Genomic DNA, 26,556 nt, shown 5'->3' with positions numbered 1-26,556 from the left:
GTTTTTATTTAACATTTCTATTCCATCATCTATAAATTGAAAAAAAAATTATCTTCAGTTTTCTATGAAATGTTTCCAAATAACCTTGAATTAGAGTGAAAAAAAGCATAGTGTTATCTGTTACTCGTGAATGAGCCATATGTAATTTTCAAAAATAAAGAAAACTTTCATTTTTTTTAACTTGAAAGTGTCTGTCTTGTTCACTGAATCATTACTTGCTCAAAAACTGCATTTATTATGCATACCTATCTCTGATTTTTGTAATTACCAGGTCAAGTTTTTCAATTCCAAACAATGGGAAGTAACCTTATCTTAAGGTGTGAGGGAGGATCTTTGACCAACAGAAAAATTAAAAATTAAAAAATGTTGAAATACACATTGTCATGAACAATGTCCTGAAATTGTTCTTTGCTGGCCAACGATCTGAGCAATTTCAAAAAATTAATTAAGATAACATGATACACATTGTAGTCAACTTAAGCGGGGTTAGCCATCTTATGTCGAGTTAGAGAGGTTTCTCACCCCATTTAATTTAGTATTGTGCCAACCCACAGGAATAATAAATATTGAATTATCCCTGTTATCAAGGTTCTACTATAATCACTTGTTTCAGTAATTTTTTTGTTACTTAAGAATTTGCTGTATATTTATACCATTGAAGTATTTTGAAGATATATGCAGTTGCTCATACTTATGCTAATATAGTAGGTTATTTAACCAAAATTTTCCTCTTTGCTTTCTTCTTTGTGCTTCCACAATTGACATTTGAAAATACTACTACTACTTCACAAAACACCAACTCTGGCCATATCATTATATTGCAATTTGTTGCCATTAATGAAGTGGGCAGGAAATGAAAGCACCATCAATCTGTGGTCCCCTCAAGCTTGTTAGGGAAAATATCTTAACTATATTCTTCCCACGGTTTGAACTTGGGACTGGACAGCAACTTTCACAGTGGTAGAGATGAGTATCTTACCACCATGCCACTTGGGCACTAATTGAAGATACTAACATTTTTAAAATTTAGCTCCAAGTTCTTATACTGGTAAATCTCGGTACCCTGATCACTTTTCAAACCAATTTTAAATGGAAAACATCACAAAAACTTTGTTTTTCAGGTTAATGACACCAGCCTAGAAAAAATGACTCATGATGATGCACTAAATGTTCTCAGAAATGCAGGTGATGAAGTTACTTTGCGGGTGAAACATTACAAAGCTGCTCTTCCATTTCTTTCTAAAAGCTGTAAGTATATCAGTGGGGAAAATTTAACTAATGGTCAATTAATTATCACACTTGTAGCATTTTATTATTGACGAATGTTAGCTTGTGTAGTTGTATAAATACATATTCTCCAAAACATCAAGAAATACATTTTTTCATAGATTTAGATTACTGTCTAAATGTTATATATTCATGCACATAAAATATATAATCATTTCTACATTCCAGTCGAATTGAACACAATTAAAAAAGAATCATTTAATTGGCAGCTGCTTTATAATCTTCTAATTAGTTCCTTTGGCTTATTTCTGAACTTTCTCAAAATCAGCATTTAGATATTAATCATTCTTTTAGGATGATGTAGTTTTAATCTTTGTGATAACTTTCAGCATTTTGTATCTTAATATTGATGGACTCTTTCATTTTCTATGTGTATGTTTCACCATGATTTATTGTCTTTGTATCTTCTTATAAAGTGCATAAAGCAGTTGAAAGACCCGTTTCTGGTGAGGATCCTACTTTTAGGCTAAAAGATGACAGTGATTGGGTGGTAAGTCATTGCTGCTTATTAATGTTAGTTATTACAATTTTGTTGCAATGGGTGCAGAAAAGTGTAATGACTAAAACCATGAAATGATTGAGCAAATTTATTGCCATCTCAAGACTATGGTGTCTCACTGCAGTTGTAATTCACTCTGTGCTATAAATGAATTAGCTTGTGTGACTAAATCTGTTATGAATAATAATTTATTCATATTTATTTGTGTCAGGGTCGTCATTTCAACTTTTTCCGGGGGGGGGGGGGGCAAAGAACATGTACTCAAGGTATGCACATATATATATATATATATATATATATACACACATATATATATATGTGTGTGTGTGTTTGTGTGTATATATATATATATATATATATATACCATTTGTAGTGTATTTTCAAAAGCCCGGGAGGTCGTTGCCCCCCCCCCCGACTCCCCCAAATGACAGGCCCGATCTGTGTAATTATACAACACAACCGATCATGAAAGAATTCATAGTTCTTCCACTAGGAAGAAACTCACATTTACAAGTATAGTTTTTGTTATACATTCCACGCCAGGGGCTGGACCTTGAATCTTGCAAACTATGCGGCCGCAGAAGGTGCCAACTGAGGGTAGCCAATGTGGAGGGCAATTGAGGGGGTGGGAGCATCAAAATATTCTTTTTGCCTACACATGAAAAATCTCTAGACCTGGCCCTGTTCACGCTTATTATAATAAGTTATAATACCCATTGTTTCACAAAAAACAGATGAATTCTGTCTCTCTCTCCAGTTTATAATGTAAATGGTTGTGCAATGTAAATGTCAGGTTAAACCTAAAATAACATTAAATTGTGATAATTAATTTGAGGCATACACTTTTATGAACACATAGGATGGATTTTTTAAAATTTCTTTGGAAAAAAAGAGACGGAGCTGAGTTTGCATGTTCTATTGGATTAAATGAGCTTTGTAAGTAATTATACTGGATAAAAAATATCATGGATTAAATAGGGAAGCGTTTGGGACTTATCAAACAGTTGTAATGGGATGGTCGCAATAGCATATGGTCATTATAATGAGTGCTAACTGTATATCACATACATTGCAGCACTTACAAATTAATCATATTTGCTGTTGCACTATAATCATGTTCATTATGCTTGCAGCTGTCAGTCTTAATATATCTCTCTAGTTGTGGTTAGTTTCATAATAATATTTCATGCAGTAAATGAGTTGGCATGTGTAAATAAATATTTTGTCAGTGATAATTGATTTTTTATTTGCACACTCACATAATTGAACACCAAAGCTGCAGTGATGATATAACAGTTGTTTCAAATATCTTTGTCACACTTTAGTCATTTTATGCGCAAAGAGAATAGTCAGATTGTAGAAAAAGTAGTTTTTTGCTCGCTTTGTCCTATATCACCATAATCAATTGAAATGCAATAACACCAGCTGATAGTATGTCTGTATAAATTTCTCTTTCAACACATACACATTTTTATGGTTAAACATCAGTGTATAATTATTAGTGTTAATTAGTTTTTGGTATGTTTTTGTGAATTGTAAAAGCAGGGAAAATGAAGTTATAGTTCATTATACAAATGAAATTATGCATGTATATTCATGGTAATTTTTTTGTATTTATTTTTGATATTTCTTAAATGATATTTATATAATTTAATTGCATATAGCCTCCTAAAAGTCCTCGCACACCGCAAGGAGATTCTGCTCGTACAGAAAGACGGTGGGTGGATGTGATGACTATCAATTTGTTGCTGGCTTATCTGACAAGATACATGTTGGATACAGATAAACCAAGGTTAGTTTATTGTTTGTATTTTGATATCCATCATAATTTTTATAAATTAAATAATTTTCCAATGTATTGAAATAAAAATGCATCATTTTATTAAATAATAAGTGCTCATAACAGCAGAACAGGTGTATTACCAACTCCCTTATAGGGACCGTTCAAGTATTACGTCAGCAAAATTTTAGCCTTTTTTGACCCCTTCCCTCCCCCTTGTCAGCAAAACTCCTATCCCCCCCCCCCTTCAGCAAAATTTTGTTAGCACACTGCTCCCTACCTCCTAACGCATGTTGGTGGGAACGGAAACGCATGTGGAAAGGGAAGGGGGCATGTTTATATGTTGTTATAATCAATTTCTGCTAATTTCGATGCTATTTTAATGGTAAGAACTCAAAATTTCTCTTTGAAAAATTCATTGTGACCCACTCTTTAAGCCATACATGATAAACCCTTGACCCGCAGACCAAATGTGGCCCTGAAGGTTATCTGATGTAGCTTGCCCCCTCAAACCTAATTTTGGAAAAATGAACTAAGCGGCACATTTACAAATCACTTAAATGACCTGTGGCACAATTCCAGAGTATTTAAGTGGCCCATGGCACATTTTCAGATCATTGAAATATGCCTCGAAGATCACTCAAGTAACCCATGACACAGCTCCAGAACACTTAAACGATCCGTGGCACATTTAGAGATCCCTTGAGTGATATGTGGCACAGTTTTAGAGCACTTAAGTAGCCCCCAGTGCACTTCTACATCATTCAAGTTACCCTCGGAACATTCCCAGTTTACTTAAGTCATCCGTGGAATAATTACGGATAACTTGAGTGATGTGTGCCGCAGTTTCAGAGCACTCAACACACATCTTTCTTTACTGTTGCTGAAGTTAAAAGAGTTTCCACTCAGCACATGTCTCCACTCAGCCCACCATGCTATCATGCATGTTCATAAAGGGGAGGGAGAGAAAGTTGTCTCTTTTTGTCTGGTGCATTGATAGTGCACTTGCCCAGACTTCAAGAGGACCTGGATTCAATTCCTAATGTGGAGACAAACATTTTTTTTTTTCAGGTTTATCTCAGCTCTAATATCTAGAAAATCTTTCTTTGACACATTGTAAACTGGAAAAATACCATCTTTATCTATTAAAAATTATTATTATTAAATTATATCATTATCACTAGAAGCACCACACTGGTCCATTTTCGATTTCATTTTCTTCTTGCTCGATTTTCGTAATAAACTAGATTGTTTACAATGTTGAAATTTTACTCATTTCTCTAGTTTTTTCTACAACATTTTGACTACCCTCAAGAAATTCTTAAACAATTTGTAAAGAGAAAAAGGATTTAAAACTAGAGAGTTAATTTCTTTCTTGTTGAAATTAACTAAAGCTTAGAGGACCTCATTTGTTTAGCAAACAGAATTTTCCCAAAAACAAGAAACAGCACTGTATTAGGAAAAATACAGTGCAGTCAGATTCTGCCATACAGTAGTAAGACACTTGATACATTTCTGATGAATAAGAAATTTGTGTCCGGAAAATGTATTTCTAATGATAAAAATGTAATTGAAAAATGTGGGATATGAGAATACAACCGCAGTCATAATGTTAATGTAATTATTCTTTATCATATGCAATAAGGAATTTTTCGGAATTCAAAATAAAAGTGAAAATATGGGTATATATATATATATATATATATATATACATAATTTTATTTGAAAAAATCCTATTATTCATATTTCATTTCTTTCTTACACTAATATGCACATTTAAAGTTATGGAAATCAAGATGATATTATTGTGAAAATCAACCTCGTATCATTTTGACCATTATCAGTCCTTCTGGATAGATCAAAATGTTGGTTCTTCTAGTGTTAAATCACAGTTTTGAAATATGCATAAAATACGGTTATAGAAGAATTTATCGTACTAAAGGCTATTTTTGTTTCGGAGGAGTTTAACATTTGATTGAGTATAATTATACAGAGATTTATCATTATATATATATATATATATATATATATATATATATATATATATATATATATATATATCTTATCATTGTTACAAGATTTTACTGTTCATGTTGTGAAAGGAATTTGGTAAATATTATGCGTGCATTACACTGGAGTTCTATAAACAAATGCGATTAATCTTGTTATTTTTTTTCAGACCAAACGCTTTTGAAATTCGAAGCCAAGAAGGAAAGCCTTCAGCAGTTGTTCACTGTGATGATGGAGATATGTTATTGGAATGGATAAAACACATCTCTAATAACATTTTACAGCTAACATTCCAGCAAGTAAGTGAATTTGAATTTTTCTCTTTCTTTTTACTGAGTGTAAAATATTTTCTCTCTTCCCCAAAATAAAATTTAATCATACCCCGCATGCATATATATATTTCATTACAAACTCTTATAATGAAATGTAACAGTAATTCAAATAAATTAAATTTGATAGGTATTTTTTTCACAGCTGTTGTCAATGGAATTGATAACAGCCACAGAAATCAGTTTAGATCAGTTGTATCCCTTCTACAGGAGGTCAAGCCACACTGGAAACTTAGTAAACTAGGATGATCTTTCTCCTTTGATTGAAAAGCTTGTTTTGTGATTGGTGGTTTTAAAATATGCAGCATTATTCAGAAAAATCTGATTGGTTAATTACTCTTTGAATACTACTTCATTCTGAATAGAATTCTGAATGTTTAATATTGGTACTCAGGGATGAACCAAACATGGCCAGACTCATTCTTCCAATGGACGTGGTCATATTAAAAAAATCCAAACTGTTGTAAAGGTCAGGTAATAAAACCTATAGACCAGTGATTCCCAATGTGAGTATTAACTCCCCCTGGGGGTGATGTAATATTCCAGGAGGGTGGTAGAAGCTACGAGTTTTACATAGGATTCTACGGGTTAGATTGAGTTGGTGGCAATGGGACAAAAAGGTTGGGAAACTATCCTATACACTCATGAATGATATGTTATGAAAGAAGTGTGAGGATTGTATAATTTGATAATTTTTGTCACAGCTCTGTCATTTTCTGTACATGAGGCCTAATTAGATCGGTACCTACAATTTATTGCAGATTCCAAACAGCATTTTTTTTATACTCAGAGACAGAGAAGCTGGTACATTGACCCCTTGATGTGAACTCCCTGTGGTAGCATGCTTTTTCTGTGGTCATGCTGCCGTTTCTGTTGTACCCCTGTTTCAGGAAAGTTTTCTGACAAGGACAAACCAAGTACTGAACTCGTGCCAACTCTAAACATCCTTTGGTACTTTATGCGAGTATCTTATTGACCTGGGCTACTGCGCCAAAAAATTGTATAACAAGCAGAAGAGAAGTGCATAAGCATATCAAATAAAACACTGGAGCTGCTTCGTTTTAAAAATCTGTAATTTACAAACAAATGAATTTTACAAACTGGTCCTTTGGTCCAGAACAATATGTTACTTTCTTTGATCATCTTTCCCATTTACAAACTTATGAATTTATGAAAAGTTGTGAAAGTCCATTCAAGTTTGTAAATATGAGCATTGACCATGTATTTATAAAGATATGGGGGAAGGGGTGTGGAATATTTGAAAGGTAACAGAGTGTGCAGTATTAGTGGATGCAGCATAATAGAGGACTGGGTACAGTGTATTTATTTATATGCAACATCATTGTTTCATAACAATAATTGTTACCATGTTTTTTCACTTCTTTTTGCAGATAAAAACACTCAACGAAACTCTATCCCAACCAGAACATGTAAGTCTGTATTTTTTTAGTGCCTCATTTTAGAGAACTTTCAGTTAATTTTGATCAACAAATAAAATTTAAAAAAACCCTCAAATTTATTTCATTTAGTTACATTATACATGCAGTCAAACTTTTGTATTTCAAATTGGGTCTGGAAATATTGATATTATTTTGTTATTAATAATTCAAGTTATAGTTCAATTTATTTCAAGATCAACTATATTCTGATTCAATTTATTTTTCCTTCTAAATAGGTTTTGTACATGGGCTGGGTTAGTGAAGGTTCCCCAGCGCCTCAGCCATGGTATAAATGGCAACCCCGTTTTCTAACATTGAAGGGTGCTGAATTGTATATATTTGAAGTCCCTCCTGTACGTAAGCAAGCAATATACAGAGAAAATTCCATATAATGATACTCTCTGTAATGATAATCACTCTCTGTGTAATATAATGATATTACTCTTTGGTCTCTATGTACTTTTCATAGTTTTAATATATTCCATCTATGACAATAAATCCTTTATAATGATGCATTTCCCTTATCTCTCTTGAGTATTGTTATGTTGGATTTTCTCTGTATATATTGCTTATTTCATAAAACAAATTTTTCTCATTAAACAATTTTGATCTTCTTTGAAGAAAAAAAAAATAATTGTAGTAAATACAATATTGTTTTGTTTGTTGTACAATATATAGTTATACAATATATAGATTGTTTGTTGAATTCTCATTGTTTTTAATACCTTCAGGTAAATGTGCAATCCTTTTCTTGTTGCCAGCATGTGTATAAGGTATATCAAGCAATGCTTAAAACATTAAAGGTAATTATTGGTTTTGTTCATCCTTGCAATGGCTTTTTTCTCTGAATTATTTCACAGTACTGTTAGTACTGTTTACATGTACCAATTCAGACAAAGTTCATCAGTTATGATGCTCATATAAAAAATACTAGTTAAAGAAAACAATTTCTTGGTTTTTTTTTTCTCACGTAAAAGAGTCTTAAAATTCAATATATTTTGCAGAATACTGCGGAGATAAGAATATAGCATCCTAAGACTCTGTGTGTGGAAGAAAAAATTGTTTCAGCATTATACATACAGTAGACTCCCAACTGTCCAGCCTAATGTAAAGGAAGGACAGGCCCCAGATAACAAAAAAATCCAAATCAGAAGTTCTATAAATTCTTACTTCCTACCCCCACCTATAGCATTGAAAACACCCTTTTTATACCAACACCTGCTTGTGTTCATGTTTTCTGACCCCCTTCGTGCAGGTTAGTACTTTATGAATGTTTGCTGTATACTGTACTATAAGTTTGACAAATTTATTACAGAAAAGGGAATGAGAATATTGTACACATTGCAGGAAACATAAAACCCATGTGCATTATACAGTATGAATACATAAACTAATAATATATAAATTTTAAAATGAACATAATATTTACATAAAACGTAGTCTAGTAGTAGAAAAACTATTCTAAGAAAACTACTTGAACCTAGAATATATTTTTTTTATCTAGACCAGATAATTGAGTCTACTGTATACTTTATAGTTTCCAGTAAATAAGTCACACTTAAAAAAGTTATCTTAGGATAAAAGTTTCCATAGAAATTCTGTGGGTTTTGTACAACCACAAGAACTTAAAAAACACACACACATATCACAAGCATTTATATAGAATTGTAACTTACTGTTCAAGTTTTATTTGTGAATTTTTTAATATCACACTGACACCAGGCATTAATTTTGAATAAGTTATTAATTTTTTAGCTAAATTAAGAAGAATTACATAAAGAATGTTCATAATAATTGAAGAATTTCCTAAAGTTAGAGCATAAAAATTTAATACATTAAGTGCCTTTGATTGGCATGGCTGGAAGGGAGAGTTCAGGGTCTTGACTGATGGAGGGTGATTAACATGTTGATATTGTGATGTGATTTTACTTTATTTAAATTTATGAATACACAGGAATCTGATCACGTTGATGAACGGAATCCTTGTTTTACGCTACAAACTGGTCCCTCAGAGACACGTTATCTGTGTTCAGAAACAAAAGCTGAGCTTACAAGGATAGAGAACAGTTGGCACAGAGCAACGTACAATGCTGTCACTAGACTAGGGGTATGTATGTGGGGCTAATTCATAACTAGATAAAATTAAGTTTAGAATTTTTTTTCAACACTGGTCAAAATTTTTCTAATTTTTCTGAAAATATTTTTTTTGCTTTCCAGTTCTTTCTCTGTGTGTAGTGTTTTAAATAAAAGTAATGGAAGAATAATTGTAATTTCAGTGTATACTTGTCTACTTTTTTAAACACTAATTTTGATTTCAGAGCAAAACATTTTTAGTGGTGTATAAAGCAAAGACTTGTAGCCTAACATTAGATTGGACGAATGGCTTCGCTCTGTATAACACGGAAGATAAGGTAAGAGAATGATGTTTTTACCAATATATTAATTTTTTGTTTATTTTAATTCTCTATAAAGCAATTCATGTAGCCTTTAGATAACATTGTCTCTTACGCCAAAATATAAAAGGATGAAACACTTTTTTTAATACAAAAAAGTAATATTTAACATTATAGCTATACTTAACATTATATATTTAAGCTTATTGATATTTAACATTATAGAAAAGTAATGATTGTAGAATCAAAAGTTATATATAACAAAAGAATTAAACTATGTTAATATTGATTATATAATTTAGATATTTTCACACAAAAGGTAGTTCTTTCTCTTGATCTTTCAATAAGCCTAATATATCTCAGATAGCCTACATGATCAGCATTCAAGTGGTTGTTGTGTGTATTATGTTCAAAATACAAATTTATAAACTTATACAGCATGAACTATTGTAAAGTATCAAAGAAGCCAGATGAATATATATTTTTTTACATTTTTAATTACCTTTTGATTTATTAATATTTTTTGGATAAAAAAGCAATTCAATAACGCCATGCCCATACGAGTCTCTTTTTTTATCATGCCTACTTAAATATCAAGTATACTAGAACCTCGATTATCCTGGCTAATGGTGGGAAAGAGAACAACAGATAACCAAAAACCACAGTTAATCCCCCAGCAATAAAAAAAAATGCAACATAGGAGTAATCACATAATAGTTTGAATAAAATCTATATTCAAAAATTATTTTTAAAAAATTAAAAAAAAAAAAAATTTTTTAAATTTAAAAAATTATTTTAAAAATTATTTACTATATTCAATTCTATATTCATTGCTTAAAATGAATTTAGTGTATTCCTTACCAATACACTGAATTCATGAATAATTTCTTATATTATTCATAAACTTCCTTTTATCATTCATAACAAACAATCACAATTCAAGTTAAGGATACCAAAAATGAAAAAAAATCCATATTCATAATAATTATGTTGATAAGATGGACCTGATTTTTCCACATAAATGAGAGATATTTGATCAGATCATCTCAATTTTATCCCCTAAATTTAATCAATATATGCTTACTAACAGATTAAAAAAATTCATTCATTTTATGGGGATCCTCAATGTCTACTTTTTCCACAGCCTCTTCAAGTCAGAGATCCTGACTGCAAGTGAAACGAAAAATTTGCCTGCAGAGATGTTTCATTATGAACATTTCATTGTGTTTTTTTTTTTTGCTCTTTTTTTTTTACCAAATAGTCATAACTTCAGTAATTGTACCTTATGTTAATTGTCAAATATAATAAATATGATCCTTATGGCTATTATTAATACCAGAAGAGTATCAACCTTAGGTCATCTGGGCAATGATTTCTTTCTCAGCTCTCTTTTAACTTTCATTAAGTTTTGGAATTTTTGTACCCTGGTAAATCTGCTTCTCAGATAATCGAGGTTCTGCTGTTTATATAGTACATTATTTGTCTCTTTTCTTACGCAAAATATTTTTCATGTACCCTATTTGAATGTTAGCTTCTTAAAACATTAATTTTGATTTAATATTTTATGTGAGACATGATTACAGTATTTGCTCACTTAGGAAAATAAAAATTGTTTTTTCAAGTTATTTGGTGCAATACTATAACAATTATAAAAACACTTCACAAAGGTTAAAATGCATTACATTTTTGTCATTCTTGAAGCTTTACGTCTGGAGATACAGATTTTCTCAACTGAAAAGTTCCTCTGATGATGGCAAAACCAAACTGACTTTGAACTTTCAAGATTCTGAGTCTAAGGAGGTTCAGTCAGAGGTAAATTATGTGCTATATTCCCATGTCCTGCCAAGCAATACTATACTGCTACCGTTATAATTTGTCATTTTTTATTTATGGTATCACTCTCTCCTCTTTTAATCGGTGTTTTTTTTTCCCCCCTCTAAGTGAGTTATTATCTGTGCAACGCAATATTCTAGTCAACTCTGTATTTAAACTACTAAAACTTTTCAGGTTGTTATGCTGTGGTCAGCAAGGGTTGTTTGAGAAAAATCTCTACCCACACAGGACCTATTTTTGGTGTCTCTCAAGAAAACATTTCAACTTGTGTGGGACCTATTTTTGATGCCCTGACCACATTTTTTTATCTACAAAGATTTTTTTGTCTTGTCAAGTCCGCCCTGTGCAACCACACAACTCTCAAGAGCTGTCCCTGGTGATCAGATTGTTTTAATGGCATACCACAGTAATGGGTGAAATTTAGACTATAGCGACCTCTCGTTATACAATATGTGATGTCACACTTTGCCTTTTAATGGCTGATTTTCTAGAATTTTCACTCTGACACTTTTGCATAGACAGAGATAGACTTGAAAGTAAGACTTGGGGGCAATGCCCCCCCCCCCCCCCCCGTATCTCTGCCCATGCACTTTTTTTACCTAGCATCCTGTAAGCTACAGAAAATTGTACAGTTTTTGTTCTCTCATAACCTACTTCACCTGCATGCCATCATTACAATGCTGTCAGAGGTACACAATCATGGCATAATGACCCAAAAAGTTTTAATTGTTTGATGGGCTATATGGCTGTGAATGTTTACCATTTCTCTTCGATTCTGCATTCAGGTAATTCATTCATTTAAAGATTTCAGGTAATGCATTCATTTAAAGATTTCAGGTAATGCATTCATTTAAAGTTCCGGTTTTTTTTTCTGTCACGTTTTCAGGAAATCGAAAGTCAGACATTGCAGAGCTTACTTTATTGTATGCATGCATTTCTGACTGCAAAGGTGGCTTCTGTTGATCCTGCATTCCTTCGAGCAATGTGATCCCAATTACTTTTTGCTGTCTATTGTTCTTCCACCTAAAAGTGATGTAGGAAAATATTTTACGAAGAAAGATTTTTTTATAAGTGTCTTAGCTTCGAGAAGCTTCAAGTTTGTGGATGGCAGTAGTGAAAATGAAGTTTATGTTCTACATTTCAATCATTGGAGTGTCATCCCCTCATGTCTGAAGAATCTGAATATCATTTCGATCATTCTCTATTGCAGAGCATGGTATACGTAAGTTCATCAATTTTTTCATGCACATTATATATTTATGGTTTTTTATCTGTAACATAAAAATTGCTAGGGAAAACTCATGATGAAGCATTTAATTTGTAAGCTGACTACACAAAAATGTTTAAAACTTTTTTTTACAGTAAGTATAGGTTGCGATTAAAGTTCCTCAGTTCTAGGCTGTCTACATGCTTAATTACTAATCACAAAATTACGAAACTGTATTAACGTCTCAATGAAGGTATAGAAATAATTATTAAGCTCTCTCCTTCTCTAAAGACCCAAAATATCTGTGGCTTTTTGACATGGAATTTCTGTGTTCATGAAAGAGTTTCGCCAGTGGAGCATGTGTTCTTGTAAATTCAATGTCATAATCTTTAGTAAAGAAATTAAACTAAAATGATTTTGCTGGAAATGTTTCGATACAATTCCATGAAGTAGTTTGGCGGCCACATTTTTATGAAAATGTTAGCATGAGAACTATAACTTGCATTGAATAAACCTCTTCTTTCTTCCAAACCAAGCACAACTCATGTCTATTGTCATTGCTATGATGGTCGAGTGGCCATAGTGACTGACTCCCATCGTGAGGTCCCGGGTTTGAACCCCACTGTCACCACAGTGGTGGTCGGCTGAAGTTGGTTTTGTGTGGTTCCCAAAGCCAAACTGATCTCTCTGTTAAAAAGTCTCGTCACAGAGAACAACAGGCCTACAGCAGTACAATTATTCAATCATTATAGTTCACACATATTTTGAAAAATTGATGGCAGATAGCAGCACTGTAACAAGCATAACACAGAAACGAACTTAATTTTAGGTTCACAAGACGTACATGCAAATTTTCCAGCATGGCCCAGGTCTTCTTCAACCACCTGCTAAAATCTTGTCATTGAGACCAAGCGGCAGGACATGATTTGATTAGGAAAAAGAGATCTATCGCCATGGGCAATTTATTACCGAATGAGTTGTGCTAGAAGTTTGCATGTGTATGTAGTGTTGTGGATGAACTTAGTGCTGCCATCTATTTTTCTAACTGTGAATGAAGTATAATGACTAGTATTTGTACCTTTGTAGTTCTGTCTCTCCCTGTGGCAAGACTTTTTAATGGAGAGATTGGCTTGCATTTGCCCCTCAAAGTTGAAAACTGCAGAAAACCAACTTCGGCTGAAAAATATACCCCTCCAGTGGTAAATGTAGGAATCTATCTATTTTGCTCTCAATTTCTTCAATATCCCTTCATTAAGAGACTCTCCAAGTTTCATAGCTTTCTAATGAATTGTTATGGCTGTAGACATCTCGCAACCGAGGAACTTGAATTACGCACATTGGGAGAGAAATCATTGTTTTAGTGTATTAAGTCATGTTAAGAATCATCTACTTTATCGACTTGAAATTTAATTTACACACAGAATTAATGTGTTAAATAAAAATTCCACGATATTAAAATGAGGAGCAAATTATAGTGGAACCTATGGGAAACAAAACCCGAAGAGACTGAAATAATACTCTGCAGGTTTTCATTTTATAAAGATGCACATCAAAGCACTGATCACCAAAGAGACTATCTTTTGATTCCTTTCAGGTTTCCGTCTGATACAGTGTTCCTTTTAGACAAGCTTCCACTGCATTTTTGTGCAATAGAACCGAAACTTATTCCAGCAAAAACAAATTTAAATGAAATTTCAAACAAAATTATTTCATGGTTAAATTTGTGTGTATTTACAGTGTACCTTAAAAGTGTGTATTTACTTAAGTGTATTTATTTACTTAACAATTGAATAATTTCTTCAGTTTCTTTAGGTGTTGGCAGGTTGACCCAGCATGGAACGAAAAGTGTCTTGAGTGTTCCTGTTTTAATTTCCCCCATGGATGGAGAGAAGGAGAGACATTCCAAATTCATTTTTTTCAATCAATGTTCATGAAGTTTGATTTCTGAATTAGAAATTGTTTCATCACCATCCCAGCAGGTAGAGGTTTTTATATAACAACACACGAAAGAAAGTGCATTATATGTTGAGTATAAGAGTGTCTGGAAACACGATATTTTAAATTATTGATTTGTGTATATATATATATATATATCTGTAATGTGTAATGGCAAAGGTGCTCGTACTTGTGTCCATATTTTGTGAATCATTCAGGAGTTTCTGCTCTTTGTGAAAAGTATTGTAGATGATGATGAAATGACAGAAAAAGAATGCCATATCATTTAATTTTATGAACTATAGTAACTTTTTTTAAACTTTCTTTTGAGAGAATTATTGTCACATTAATTTGACTAAGTTATGACAAAATTGAAATATTTCATTCTTATTCAAAATGAGATAATACTCACAGGTAATTCAGAGCAGGGCAATGCATGAACTATGGTTGGATTCTTCAGGAAGTATAGTAGAGAAGTGTGGGATATATTGTGTGACAGTTTATTATTATTGCATATTTCTTGCTACTCATTATGAATATTGTGTGAACCAGGACTTGAACTAGGGAAGGGATACAACTGCCCCGGTGACAAACTTAACAGGGGCAACAAGTTTTGCTAGAAATAAAAAGCCCTGTCATAAAATTATTAAATTTTACAATAAAGGCAGCAGCAAAATCATGTCTGTCTTCTTCCCAGAATCCTAGTTACAGCACTGATGTAGATTCACTTTAATTCCCTCTCATGGTTTTAACCGTTTAATCGGTTTTTGAAAATTCACTGATTCACACATCATAACTGCCACAGTGGAAATCACTAAACCCTTTTCAAAATGCTACATCTTTTTTTCAAGAAGAATATTTTTCCCGATTCCAACTCAGAGAATAATAATTAAAAAAACTGATTAAGAGAAATACTCTGGCTTTTCTATTTATACTGTATGTGTATTCCTATTCTACTCTGAAGGGAAAGGAAAAAAAACACTGCCTTTCTCCTTCTCTCATCAAATTTCAAACAAAACCTGACTCCACCTACTGGAAGTTGACAGACAGTTTCAGGGGTGATGGAAAATATGTTTCACTGTGCAAGTATCTGTGCTTGTCATTGCCAAAATAAGAGGGTTTTAAGGAGGCGAGATATCTCATAATTGCTGAAATAAAAGGCATCAAATTAGTCGAGACATCTAGTCAATGCTGCTACAAAAGTTAAAAAGTCTGTGTAAAAATATTTAGGTCATACCCAAACCCGCTATAATTAAAACACATCTCAACTCTAGCTGAGATATTACTTTTTCTTGCCCCAATGATGATTTGACAGTTTATTTTAGGGGGTACGCAACTTCCAGTTTCCAAAAAGTGTTTTCAATCAAAAGTATAAATCCATATAACGTAATAAACATTTATGACCTGCTGGTGGTAGAGGTATCGTATATATATGGCCCACGACTACTAAAAAGTTGTGCACCTCTGGTGTACTCTAAGTTCTTCACAATGATGTCAAAATTGGGAAAAATAAGTCAAAATAAACAAATCTATCAATAATGAGACAAATGAAAAATTAAATTACCATAATAGTTTCAATTTTTTTTTTCTTCAAAGTAATACGGTTTCTACCAAAAGGTTAATCAAGGACTTGACGTTGATCAGACTAGCAGGGTAGTTTTGTGGCAAAATGATTGTTTTATCCCATTATTTGTTAAATGGAATGTAGCAATGAATTGTAGGGTCAAAGAAAGGATTTACACAATTTGAAAACTATTGTCTGTGTCCAAAAAGTCTGCAATTATTCTAATGAAAAATAACTAAAAATTTATTGAATAATATGCTTAAATGTTTTGAAATATTGCACGTTTAACCTTATGAATCATCTTAGTTCTCACGTTAATTTTGTCCTATTTCAGATTGACTGACTTTCATCAAGGTTTTGGATTATTAGGAACAATATCACATATTATTCTATACTTGCTTTATACATTACCTTTCCAATAATTGTTCAGACACCTACATATATAAGTAGTAGATAGTTTTTTTGGTCTGAGCATTCTCTCATGGTATTACCTCGGACCACTGATTGTCTTTTGTACTATCATGACAAGAGATCAGGACATTGACATTCTCCGCAATTATGTCATTTCATTTCTACATTGTTTGAAGTCTGGAGAACTGGTGATTGCCAGGATGATAATGCACCACATCATAGGAATCTAGCTATGGTATGAAACTTTATGTATGAAATGTTTGTTGTGCTCCTGCTGAAGCTATTATATTATAAACTCTGTGGAATCAGTATGTAATGAGGATTAAGGTCCAGAACAACACATCTCGCCTCGGCCAAGCTAGTGCAATGTAGCATGAGCAACAATTTGCAGTTTCCCAACTGTGAGGTGCAAATGAGAGCTGCTCTCCCATTTTAAGAAGTTTCTCCGCAGAGAGTAATCAGGCTTGAATGCAATACTTACATAACATGAAAATTAATGCATCTGCAACTTTAACTTCTAAATATGAAAGACAGATGGCAACACCATTATAAAAACAGCATGCACATATAATTCTGACATCACAAATACATTAAGGCTACACACACACAACACATACTGGCATGCCCCAATTAATTTCAGATTATCAGAAGAATGCTTACCACTTTGCATGTACAATCAAGTAATAATATGAACAATAAATAGTTTGAGAGCAATGCCAGCAGAAACCATTTGATGTAAAATGTACCCAATGCTGATATAACAGCAAAATATTGAGAGTCAGGGAAATATGCAAATATTTAATGAATGTCAGGGAAAATTTCTGTGAAGTGGAAAAGTGAAAACTTCAAAAACACTTACAAGGTTAAAATTTTGAATTGCATTTTTTTTTTCAGGAGTTTTCATCAGGGAAAGTTTGAGATTTTTGGGATTTTTCTTCAGGGAAATGATCAAGCAAATTTTGCAATAAACCTTGTATAAGCAGATATAGGTGTCTAGACAATAACTGGTAGGTAGTGTCGGAGGCTGTCAGAGACATATAGGAATGGTGGGGGGGATTTGGAAGTTTGGGCTTTCTGACAGGTTATAACTCAAAATTACTCTGGAAGAAATCCCTTGTTTTCCTCCCCAAAAGGTTGATCCTGCATACTTTCTTAGGTGGCATATGTACAATATTTGTCAAATGATTGGTAAAAATGTTGTGGTTTTTTATCTTTTTCCTTACATCAGCTACATATTCATTTGTCCTCAAAATTTTGTGCCTTTGTATATTCGTTTTAAAGCTGTTGAAGTTTTATAAGTGCCTTTTCAATGTATTTGAATTCTTTTAATTCTGATTTGATTTCTTCTATGCAATTTTTGAAAGCAATAAAAAATAAAATTCCATGTTTATAACTATGCATCGCTGACAAATATATATTTCATCATGCATCAATCAGTCTCTATAAATTCCTCAAGAATTTCATGAATGTGCTGAGTCATAATTACTGTGAATTTTAAACTGGCAGAAAATCCGACAAACTGACTGAGTGTAGTGAATGAATTGCTGTTGATAAATAGAGATACTCGCAGACTTGCACATGTTTGAATAAAAAATAGAAATATTTGGTGCTCTTCACAAATTGGATTGGTTGTAACGATTATTTTTTAAAATTTGTTTTACAAAAACTGCTGCCCTCTTTTTTTGGTTCTGATCCTTAATTAGCAAATTATTGCCAAATCGAGGTGATTTCAACTAGATGACAATGCTTGGAATGAATCCTGTTTGTAAATCAAGGAGTGATTGTAATGAAAAAAAGAATCATTAGATTTTTGTGACAATTAAAACTTACTTAAATATAAGAATTTGTTGCTATTCTGAACATTTCTAAGTTTGTTGAAATGTATGTATACGACGCAAGTGTGAATTTTTGTCCTGTTGTTGATGTTCTAACTTGAATCACTGCCAATGATCCTTCTTATGTATATATATTTATTTATTAAATACCATTATTCTTTTCTCTTTTAAAGTACAAAATGAATTATCTGACTGTTTATCACAATGTATCATTCACAAATTTTAATCATGTTCCTGGTGTTATAAGTAAGTCATCTATGATTTGTATATGGTTGGATCTGTACTTTATTTTGTGAGCTTTTAACAAGAAATATCTCATTCTGATATACCTAAATATAAGTTTAATCCGTTACCAATCCAGTTTTTTATTGAAATGCTAATTATTTGTTAAAATGAAAAGTTATTAGATCGTCAATATAAGAAAGTACAGTTCCGCTATATTGGTTACCTACATATACAGTGATAACCCGGCTTGCCTCAGTGATTTGTTCTAAGAATAATGATATAACTGTAAGTAAACTTTATCAGTGGTAATGCCCCTTCCTCCTCAGGAGGAGACTGGAGGGTAATTTGCAGATTTCCTTCATCCTTTCTCATTTGTTTGTCTGTCTAAGTGACTGAATGGTCTCTGACAAACAACACAGTGTCAAAAACCTTCAAGCTATGCTCAAAGTGCGGCTAATTAAAGTATATATATATTAGGATGAGAGGACATAAATGCAGGGTGACGTAAGTCGAGTTGACAGTATAGTTGATTATTGGATATAAGTGTTGCTGCAGGTTAGCAATTTACTACCAAGAAATATAACACAGATTATTGTTAAATTTTTGTTGTTGTACCTTTTTTTTAATTTGCAGTTTAAATCCTGAATATACGATTCAGAATTTAAACTGGGGGGGGGGGGGCAGAGGGATCAACTGCCCCGGGTGAGAAATTTAGTTTGGAGAAACACATAAATTTATCAAAGTTTACAGCAGTGTGGGGGGACAGAATCATGTTTCTTCCCCACAAAAATGCTAGTTATAGCCCTGATATGTTTGAACTGTTACTATTTCTTATGAGGAAGGAGAAAAATTTTCCTGCCTTAAAAAATATTTGATCATAAAAGACCACTGAAGCTTTTATGATCAAGTCTATAGTTGCATGTATGATGTGTGACTCAGTTTTGTTTAAATATTTTGATGTTTTACCCCTTTGTTTAAGCTGTAAAAAAAGTTATTGTTTGTTTTTTTATAGCTATAAAGAAAAAAATCTTCAAAAAATACAACTGTGTAAAAACCTTCCTGCATACACAGAATGAGCAAAGTAATTTTCTATCTACACATTCTTTATGATAAATGTGTGACCTCATAAATGACTTAAGAAATAGTGCAAATACAATAGAACTTCTCAAATCCAAAATCCTTTGGACATAAGGGATTTTGTATTATGAATCCAGTTTTGTTTATTTCCCAAGTTTTAATATTTAAAGCAGTAATGTTACTCTTTGAATGTTTTTATTCATATTTTTCTTTAAAAACTTAATGAAGCAATGTATGTTCATATAATGATAGATAATTCAATTTTGCACCATAATTTATAAACTACATAACATTACTAATGATCTCTTTACTTATTCTTTGAATATATTTTGTACAGACATGGTGCGGATCCAAAAATTGGAAGAAAATGCTTTTTTTCTTGTATGTCATGAAGAGCAGATTTTCTAATTTCATAGCATTCAATTACGCAGCATTCATACTAGTTTTCTGAACTCTAGCTTTTTTTAAAAGTTCAGCTTTTTCACATACAATTAAAGTGTTATGTTGTCATTATCAGCTTATATCTGCCACATCACTTGGCATTTTCTGCGTGTCTGGAAATTCACTTAGAACTTGTCAGGGGCTTTATTATTATCTAAAACACCAAGGTTAACTGTACAGCGCAGAGAAATGAAATGATGAAAGATGCCCAAAGCTGACATTCCTGACACATCACATTCACTGAGGCATGCAAGTGCCATCATTTGTTTCCGCTTACCCAGAAGCCTGAAACCACAGTGGACAACTACAACCAATCGGGAAAATGTGGTGCAAAATAGTAATAAAATGGTGGTGTGTAAGAAGAAACTAAAATGGAATTTGGCTAAAGAGAAACGTCAGACTTCGGTTTATAAAAAAAAGTTCTTGGCAAAGTATTTGGATTATGAGTGTCCTAATTAGAGAGGTTGTGCTGTAATTTGTACTAAAATTTTGTTAGATTTATGCATAATTTACACACAAAATCTACCAGTTTTTTTTCTCCTATGATAGTTAGCCCTCTATTGGTTTCTAGGTCTTTATTATTTACTCCTATAAATCTGAACATTTTCTTACTTGAAATGGTTTCTCATTTAATGCAGATAAGGAAGGTTTGAGATTGCATCTATACATTATAATTATTATAATTATTGTTTTACATTGTTTCCCTCAGAGTATGCATAAACTGTGTGCCTTCAAAATTCAGTGCAGTTAGTTATCAATATATGCAATACATAGTTATATATATATTACAATTACAATACAGTGGTACCTCACCTTACGAGTGTCTTCTGTTATGAATAAATAACCTAAATTATGAGTGAAAATGTTCTGTGAAAGTATCCCAACTTGCCCCTAAGATATATTTAACCAATGAGCCTGAAAGGATCGTGAAAAAGTCATAGCTAACTCATTCACTCTTGGGACAATCTGTATATCACTTATCTATTTTACAATATTAAAAGTGGCCAAAATCAAGCATTTCATTTGTATGTTTATTACTTCTAATGATATGAGGGAATTTCTTTCATTGATAAAGGTACAATTTTTATTAATTTATGCCATTTTGATTGAGGAATATACAGAAACTTTAACTTCTACACCCACCTCTTCCCCAATTCTGAATTTGCAGAGGTGAAACTATCATGCCTTTTTTTTTGCTGATAATTTATTGTATTTTAATTTGATTTTGGAATCAACTGTAGAATTTTTATTCACATCACATGATGATGTATAATGGTATTATGAGTACTCTTTGGTCTAGAGATTTCTTATTAAATTCCATATAACAATTTTCCCAAATCCCTTGAAAATAATTATACAAGCTATACCAAATTGTTCGCACAGCAGATATCTCTGCAACTGTTGACTTTATAAACATGCTTTTAATTACAAAAAATTTTCAAATGATGTGTGGTTACTAAAAATGTCATGAATTTTCCAATGGATCGTATACATAGATATAATTTTTTTTTTAATGTAGACCTTGTGTGAATTGTATATATAAAAAAATAGAAAAATTAACTTTTCAAGTAGACCCCTAAAACTTCTAATAAGTGAAATGTAAATGCAGCTCTGAGAAATCATTTACAAAAAACTGAAATATTTTTAAATGCAATATTAATGGAGATGTTTGATGCCGTGATTGTTGATTGAAAATGTGGTTCACAAATAGCAAAACATAAATTCAAAGTTGTAGAATTCTGTAATCTTCAAAATAACTGTCAAAAAATGTAATTGCTATTTATTGTGAATAAAAAAATAAAATGTTTGAGTACAGGCTCTAGAAATGGCAACTTCTGAGGCTATGAAACCTTGTCATCACTATGTTAGCAAGGTTTCATCAAAATAATGATTTTATTTATTCAATATCTCAATAAATATTGCGATTAAAAAATTTTTTTAAATGAACTTTCAGAGCAGGATCTACGTTTCAATTATTGGAATTTTTAGCACACAAGGACTGCATAAAAAGTAACTTTCTTTATTATTAGTTTTTATAAAAATTACCCCCCCCCCTCCCTCCCCCTCTCCTCAAAAGATTTTTGTGAGTTTAAATAACTGCACATCATTTGAAAACTTTTTGTAATTAAAAGTATGTTTCTAAAACCATCAGTTGCAAAGATATATGCTGGTCAAACCATTTGGGACAGCCTGTGTAGAGATTTCAATATATGTGAATTTTTTTGTTCACTCATTTGTATCTGTGCCCATCTTTGTCAGAGATGTATCATTATACATATTTTTTTGTTATTTATATATTTATCTTTTCCGGGTCATCAATGAACAGTGATTTCTAATTGTACGTACAGCTCTATTAACTTTGATTCGTCATTTATATGTCCATAAACGCAGTACAAAAATGTCAAATGAACAAAGCGAAACAATTAACAGTTACCTGTACTTTATGCTGTGAGGTTGAATTTATCGTAAATGTATCCATACATGGCAAAAGTTTTGCTTGCTTTCTCGCCATGCAGTATATCTAGATATTGTCGTAGTTTTAGGATAATTTTTTTTTATGGTTTGGAATAGTTAACTAACATCCCGCAAGACAGAACGTGTAAATTAGTGCAGTGTTCTTCAACTTTTATGCAACCACAAAGCAGAGGAAACAATTTTCAGACTGCAAAAAAATAAATAAATAAGAGGAATATAGTTTGGAAGACCTACAAAAAATAAATAAGGGATCATTTATACAGCTTAAAAGAAATAAATTCTGGGAACTAGCAAAAAGAAATAAATCAAAATAATTTGAGAAATGGTAAAAAATAAATATTATAAAAATAATTTGTGGACCATCAAAAGTAAACCAATAAGGGAAGTAATTTAAGGACCATCGGAAAAATTAAAAAAAAGTTAAGAGGAGAAATAATTTGAGGAACATCTGTGTGTGAAAGCAAATAATTTGGAGAAATAATTTAAGGACCTGTAAAAAAAAAACAGGAAGGGGTAATTCAAGGTTCGACAAAAAATAAATATTATTTGACGAATGGTGAAAACAAAGTGAATAATTTGCGGACCGTAAAAAAATAAATAAGCAGGAGAAATAATTTGCAGACCTGCTGACGGCTAAGATCAAAATAAAAATAAATATACAGACGGTATAATATGTATTAAATCTAAAATTATGTAATAGCTGCATAAATTGACCAAGGTGTTTTGCAAACCTATAGGAAATTTCCCACAAACCGACCCCTATTCGCGGACCAACAGTTGAAGAACACTAAATTAGTGAATAGTTGTTAGACACATAACTGTCAAAATAAGCCTCTACCGCTTCCACGAGCATGGTACCTGATGTATAGCCTAATAATAGAGATATTATTAATTAAATCTGTCAGTAGTCCAAAACATGTACAGAGAATTGTTGTTTATTTAGAGATATTTTCTATATTCAATTTATTTCGCGTTGCATTCACTAATTTTGTTTTCCCTTAATGCTGAGCATTATTATACGTATGTGTGATCAGGAATTTTGAACATGAGTTTGTTGTACATGATGAACTTGGTTTTCATGGAAACGAAGCTGCTGTGTTGTTTTTTTAAAAGTTTTTACCGATGGCATTGTTTATGCTTGTGCATGAGTTATCTTTTTCTTGTGGCATATTAAGAAATGTAGAAGAGTTGTTCATACATATATATATATAATGAGTATTTTACCTCGACCAAAAGAGTGAAACGATGAAAATAAAGTTTATATTTATTGATTTGCTTTGTTTTAGTTTCACTACTACATTGATATAATACAGGCCTACAAAAAATACTTTTTTAAAAGCATTTGTAGGTTTTATTTTTGTTATTTTTAGTGTTGGCTCCAAAAACAAAATCAGTTTTTTCTATCACAAATGGTTTTTTCATAAAAACGATTTCATATTTTTAGGGGAAATAAAATAAAAATGTCGAAATATTTTTATTTATCACCTCATAAAATATATACTTGGAATTTATATCCTAGCTGTGTGTCATTATGACAATACGCCCTAAACTCACTGAAATGTCGGCAATGATTTACAAATATCTATTTACAACGCACGGTTCCAATGTGATTTATTTACTTATGTTTTACTATTGAAATTTGAACCAATGCAGATTTGGAATCGGCGCCCTAAAATCACTGAATTATCTTCGGCAATAAAATCAGTGCTAAGCATGATATGTATCACTTTTGATAATGATCACGGAACGTCGATCACGTTTGAAAAGGATCACGCAACATCGATTTTACGAACTACATTCAGAAACCGAGATTGAGATGATTTTTGATTAGTGTCTCAGCCTAACTCTATAAAAAATACTTTTTTTTCCGGAGTATTATGCCAGGGTGAACTCGGAAAGAAAAACATTCTTTGCCGAGAATCGAACCCAGTCCTCTTGCAATATGAACAAGAGCGCATCTGTATACACTACAGCAGCGGTTCTCAACCTTTTTTGACTCTCGGAGCCCTTTTCAGTATATAATTTCTATGACGGAGCCCTGTTTGACTCGAGGAGCCCTTTTTTCGTACATAATTATTTATGGCAGAACCTTGTAGGCCTCTCTTATTTACTTATCTATCAAATTTGCTGATTCATTTTATTTTCCTCGAGTCGCTGTGAAGCCCTTGGGGCTCTGCGGAGCACTGGTTGAGAACCACTGCACTACAGAATGGGATCCTTAAATGTGGAGAAAAGACGAAGTTAAAATCGGCTGATTCAATCGATTGTTATAGTGTAGATATTCAGAATTATCCTCAATCTGTGACTTGTCCTTTCCAATCAGACTTTCCCGGCATGCTAGTCTCTCTCTCGCTGTTTCTTAGCATACCGGCTAATTCGATGGAATAATGTAGTAGTAGCCTATATATCTTATTTGAGAATGGAGGGTCGTTCGTTTCTTTTCTGATCCACCGAGGGTGCGGTAACCTAGGTCGATAAGATAGATACTCGCCTAAAGTACCAAAGAATGTTTAGAGGTGCCAGTTCGATACCCAATCTGTCCTTGACAGAATCTTTTCTGACGCGGAGGTACAGCAGCAACAGTGATAATATAACCACGGAAAAATATTGCTACCGCAGGGAGTTCCACACCGAGGGGTTAGCGCACAAACCTCTTGGTGAGTATATAGAAGGCAAAAATGTCGAACGCTGCCTCGTTCGGAATCGGCAATAACTTGTAGGTCCAGGTCTAATTAACTCTCATGCGCAGAAAATGACCGTGGTGTGTGACAAAAATGATCAAATTATCATATTCACCATGGGGGTGGGGTGAAGTAATGATACAAATTAGGTTAGACGGGAGTGTTGAGATATTGCATGACCTTATAAAAAGCAATTCCACGATGGATAAATAAGACTGTACACTTGGAAAATTTCCATGTTCACAAAAAGTGACCGTTACAGCTCTAACTTCTTTTTCCAGTGCTGAATGCGCTAGCTGTTACCTGCGGCTTCGCTCGCGTGAATTCGGCAATCTGAATTCCTCCTTAAGAACGTTTAGGGATTTAATTTTAAAACCCTTATTAATGAGTATCCACATTATAATACAAAATAAGTGGCCAAATTTCATATTTATAGCTTCAGTAGTTTCAACCAGCACCTCCTAGAAATAGGCCTACGTCAGTAAGGGGCCGTTCAAGTATTACGCCATCATCGATGGGGGGGGGGGTTCCGATTTGCTGACTTTTGATGACAAGGGGGGAAGGGGAGGTTTGGATAATGCTTACGTCATCAACCACCCTTTATGACAATATGAGTTAGGATTCAGAGGGGCAGAGCTGATAACGAAATTTTGCTGACAAAAAGGGAGGGGGGGGGGGGGTCAAAAATGGCTAAAAATTTGCTCACGTAATACTTGAACGGCTCCTAAGTAGTCCATTTTCCCTCAGAATATATCCAGGGGGAAAAAAAATTCTGCTCGTGCCAGTATCATCGTTGTGAGGAAAAGAAATAATCGGGCTCAGAAATGGCGATTTCTATTCCCCACATCCAATCACTATGCGATATTTGTGAGCCAATCGGGAAGATTCTACGTCAAAATAAGAAGAAACGAAATAGGACGCTGTGTTTCAAAATGTGGCAAACTTGCTAGGTAGTCTGAATGACGTTTATGCAAACACTGCAGAGGCTTTCTATGTCTAGTAGGTGCTGTTTCAACTCGGCAATGTTGCCTCATATTATCTTTGAACCCTCTTATGACTCCCTTAGGTTTTGAATTTTGAAAAAATCTCTTCTTAGTAATTCCCTACATTATAAAATAAAACTACTGACCAAAAA

The 26,556-nt window shown here is 32.8% G+C and overlaps 1 protein-coding gene across 3 annotated transcripts in view; it reads left to right on the top strand.

The window, feature by feature from the left end:
• Positions 1-22,321, top strand: part of Syn2 (Syntrophin-like 2) — a 32,245-nt gene extending 9,924 nt beyond the window's left edge. The window contains exons 6-18 of one of the 3 annotated variants that reach the window (XM_089235928.1): positions 1,122-1,248; positions 1,704-1,777; positions 3,451-3,578; positions 5,746-5,875; positions 7,297-7,335; positions 7,581-7,697; positions 8,076-8,147; positions 9,299-9,451; positions 9,663-9,755; positions 11,439-11,549; positions 12,457-12,792; positions 14,581-14,756; positions 16,611-22,321. In XM_089235928.1, the coding sequence (XP_089092054.1) occupies positions 1,122-1,248; positions 1,704-1,777; positions 3,451-3,578; positions 5,746-5,875; positions 7,297-7,335; positions 7,581-7,697; positions 8,076-8,147; positions 9,299-9,451; positions 9,663-9,755; positions 11,439-11,549; positions 12,457-12,558 (1,146 nt within the window). In that variant the 3' untranslated portion in view covers positions 12,559-12,792; positions 14,581-14,756; positions 16,611-22,321. Of the gene's footprint in view, positions 1-1,121; positions 1,249-1,703; positions 1,778-3,450; positions 3,579-5,745; positions 5,876-7,296; positions 7,336-7,580; positions 7,698-8,075; positions 8,148-9,298; positions 9,452-9,662; positions 9,756-11,438; positions 11,550-12,456; positions 12,793-14,580 lie in introns of all 3 variants that reach the window. The other 2 variants (XM_089235929.1, XM_089235927.1) reach the window with 2 other exon arrangements.
• Positions 22,322-26,556: the final 4,235 nt, after the last annotated feature.

Source organism: Pholcus phalangioides, unplaced genomic scaffold (assembly GCF_987345545.1).
Source record: "Pholcus phalangioides strain wild (caught in Gottingen) unplaced genomic scaffold, Ppha-v1.0 ptg000009l_1, whole genome shotgun sequence".
NCBI classification, from domain to species: Eukaryota; Metazoa; Arthropoda; class Arachnida; order Araneae; family Pholcidae; genus Pholcus; species Pholcus phalangioides.
This window is presented reverse-complemented; position numbering and strand designations above follow the sequence as displayed.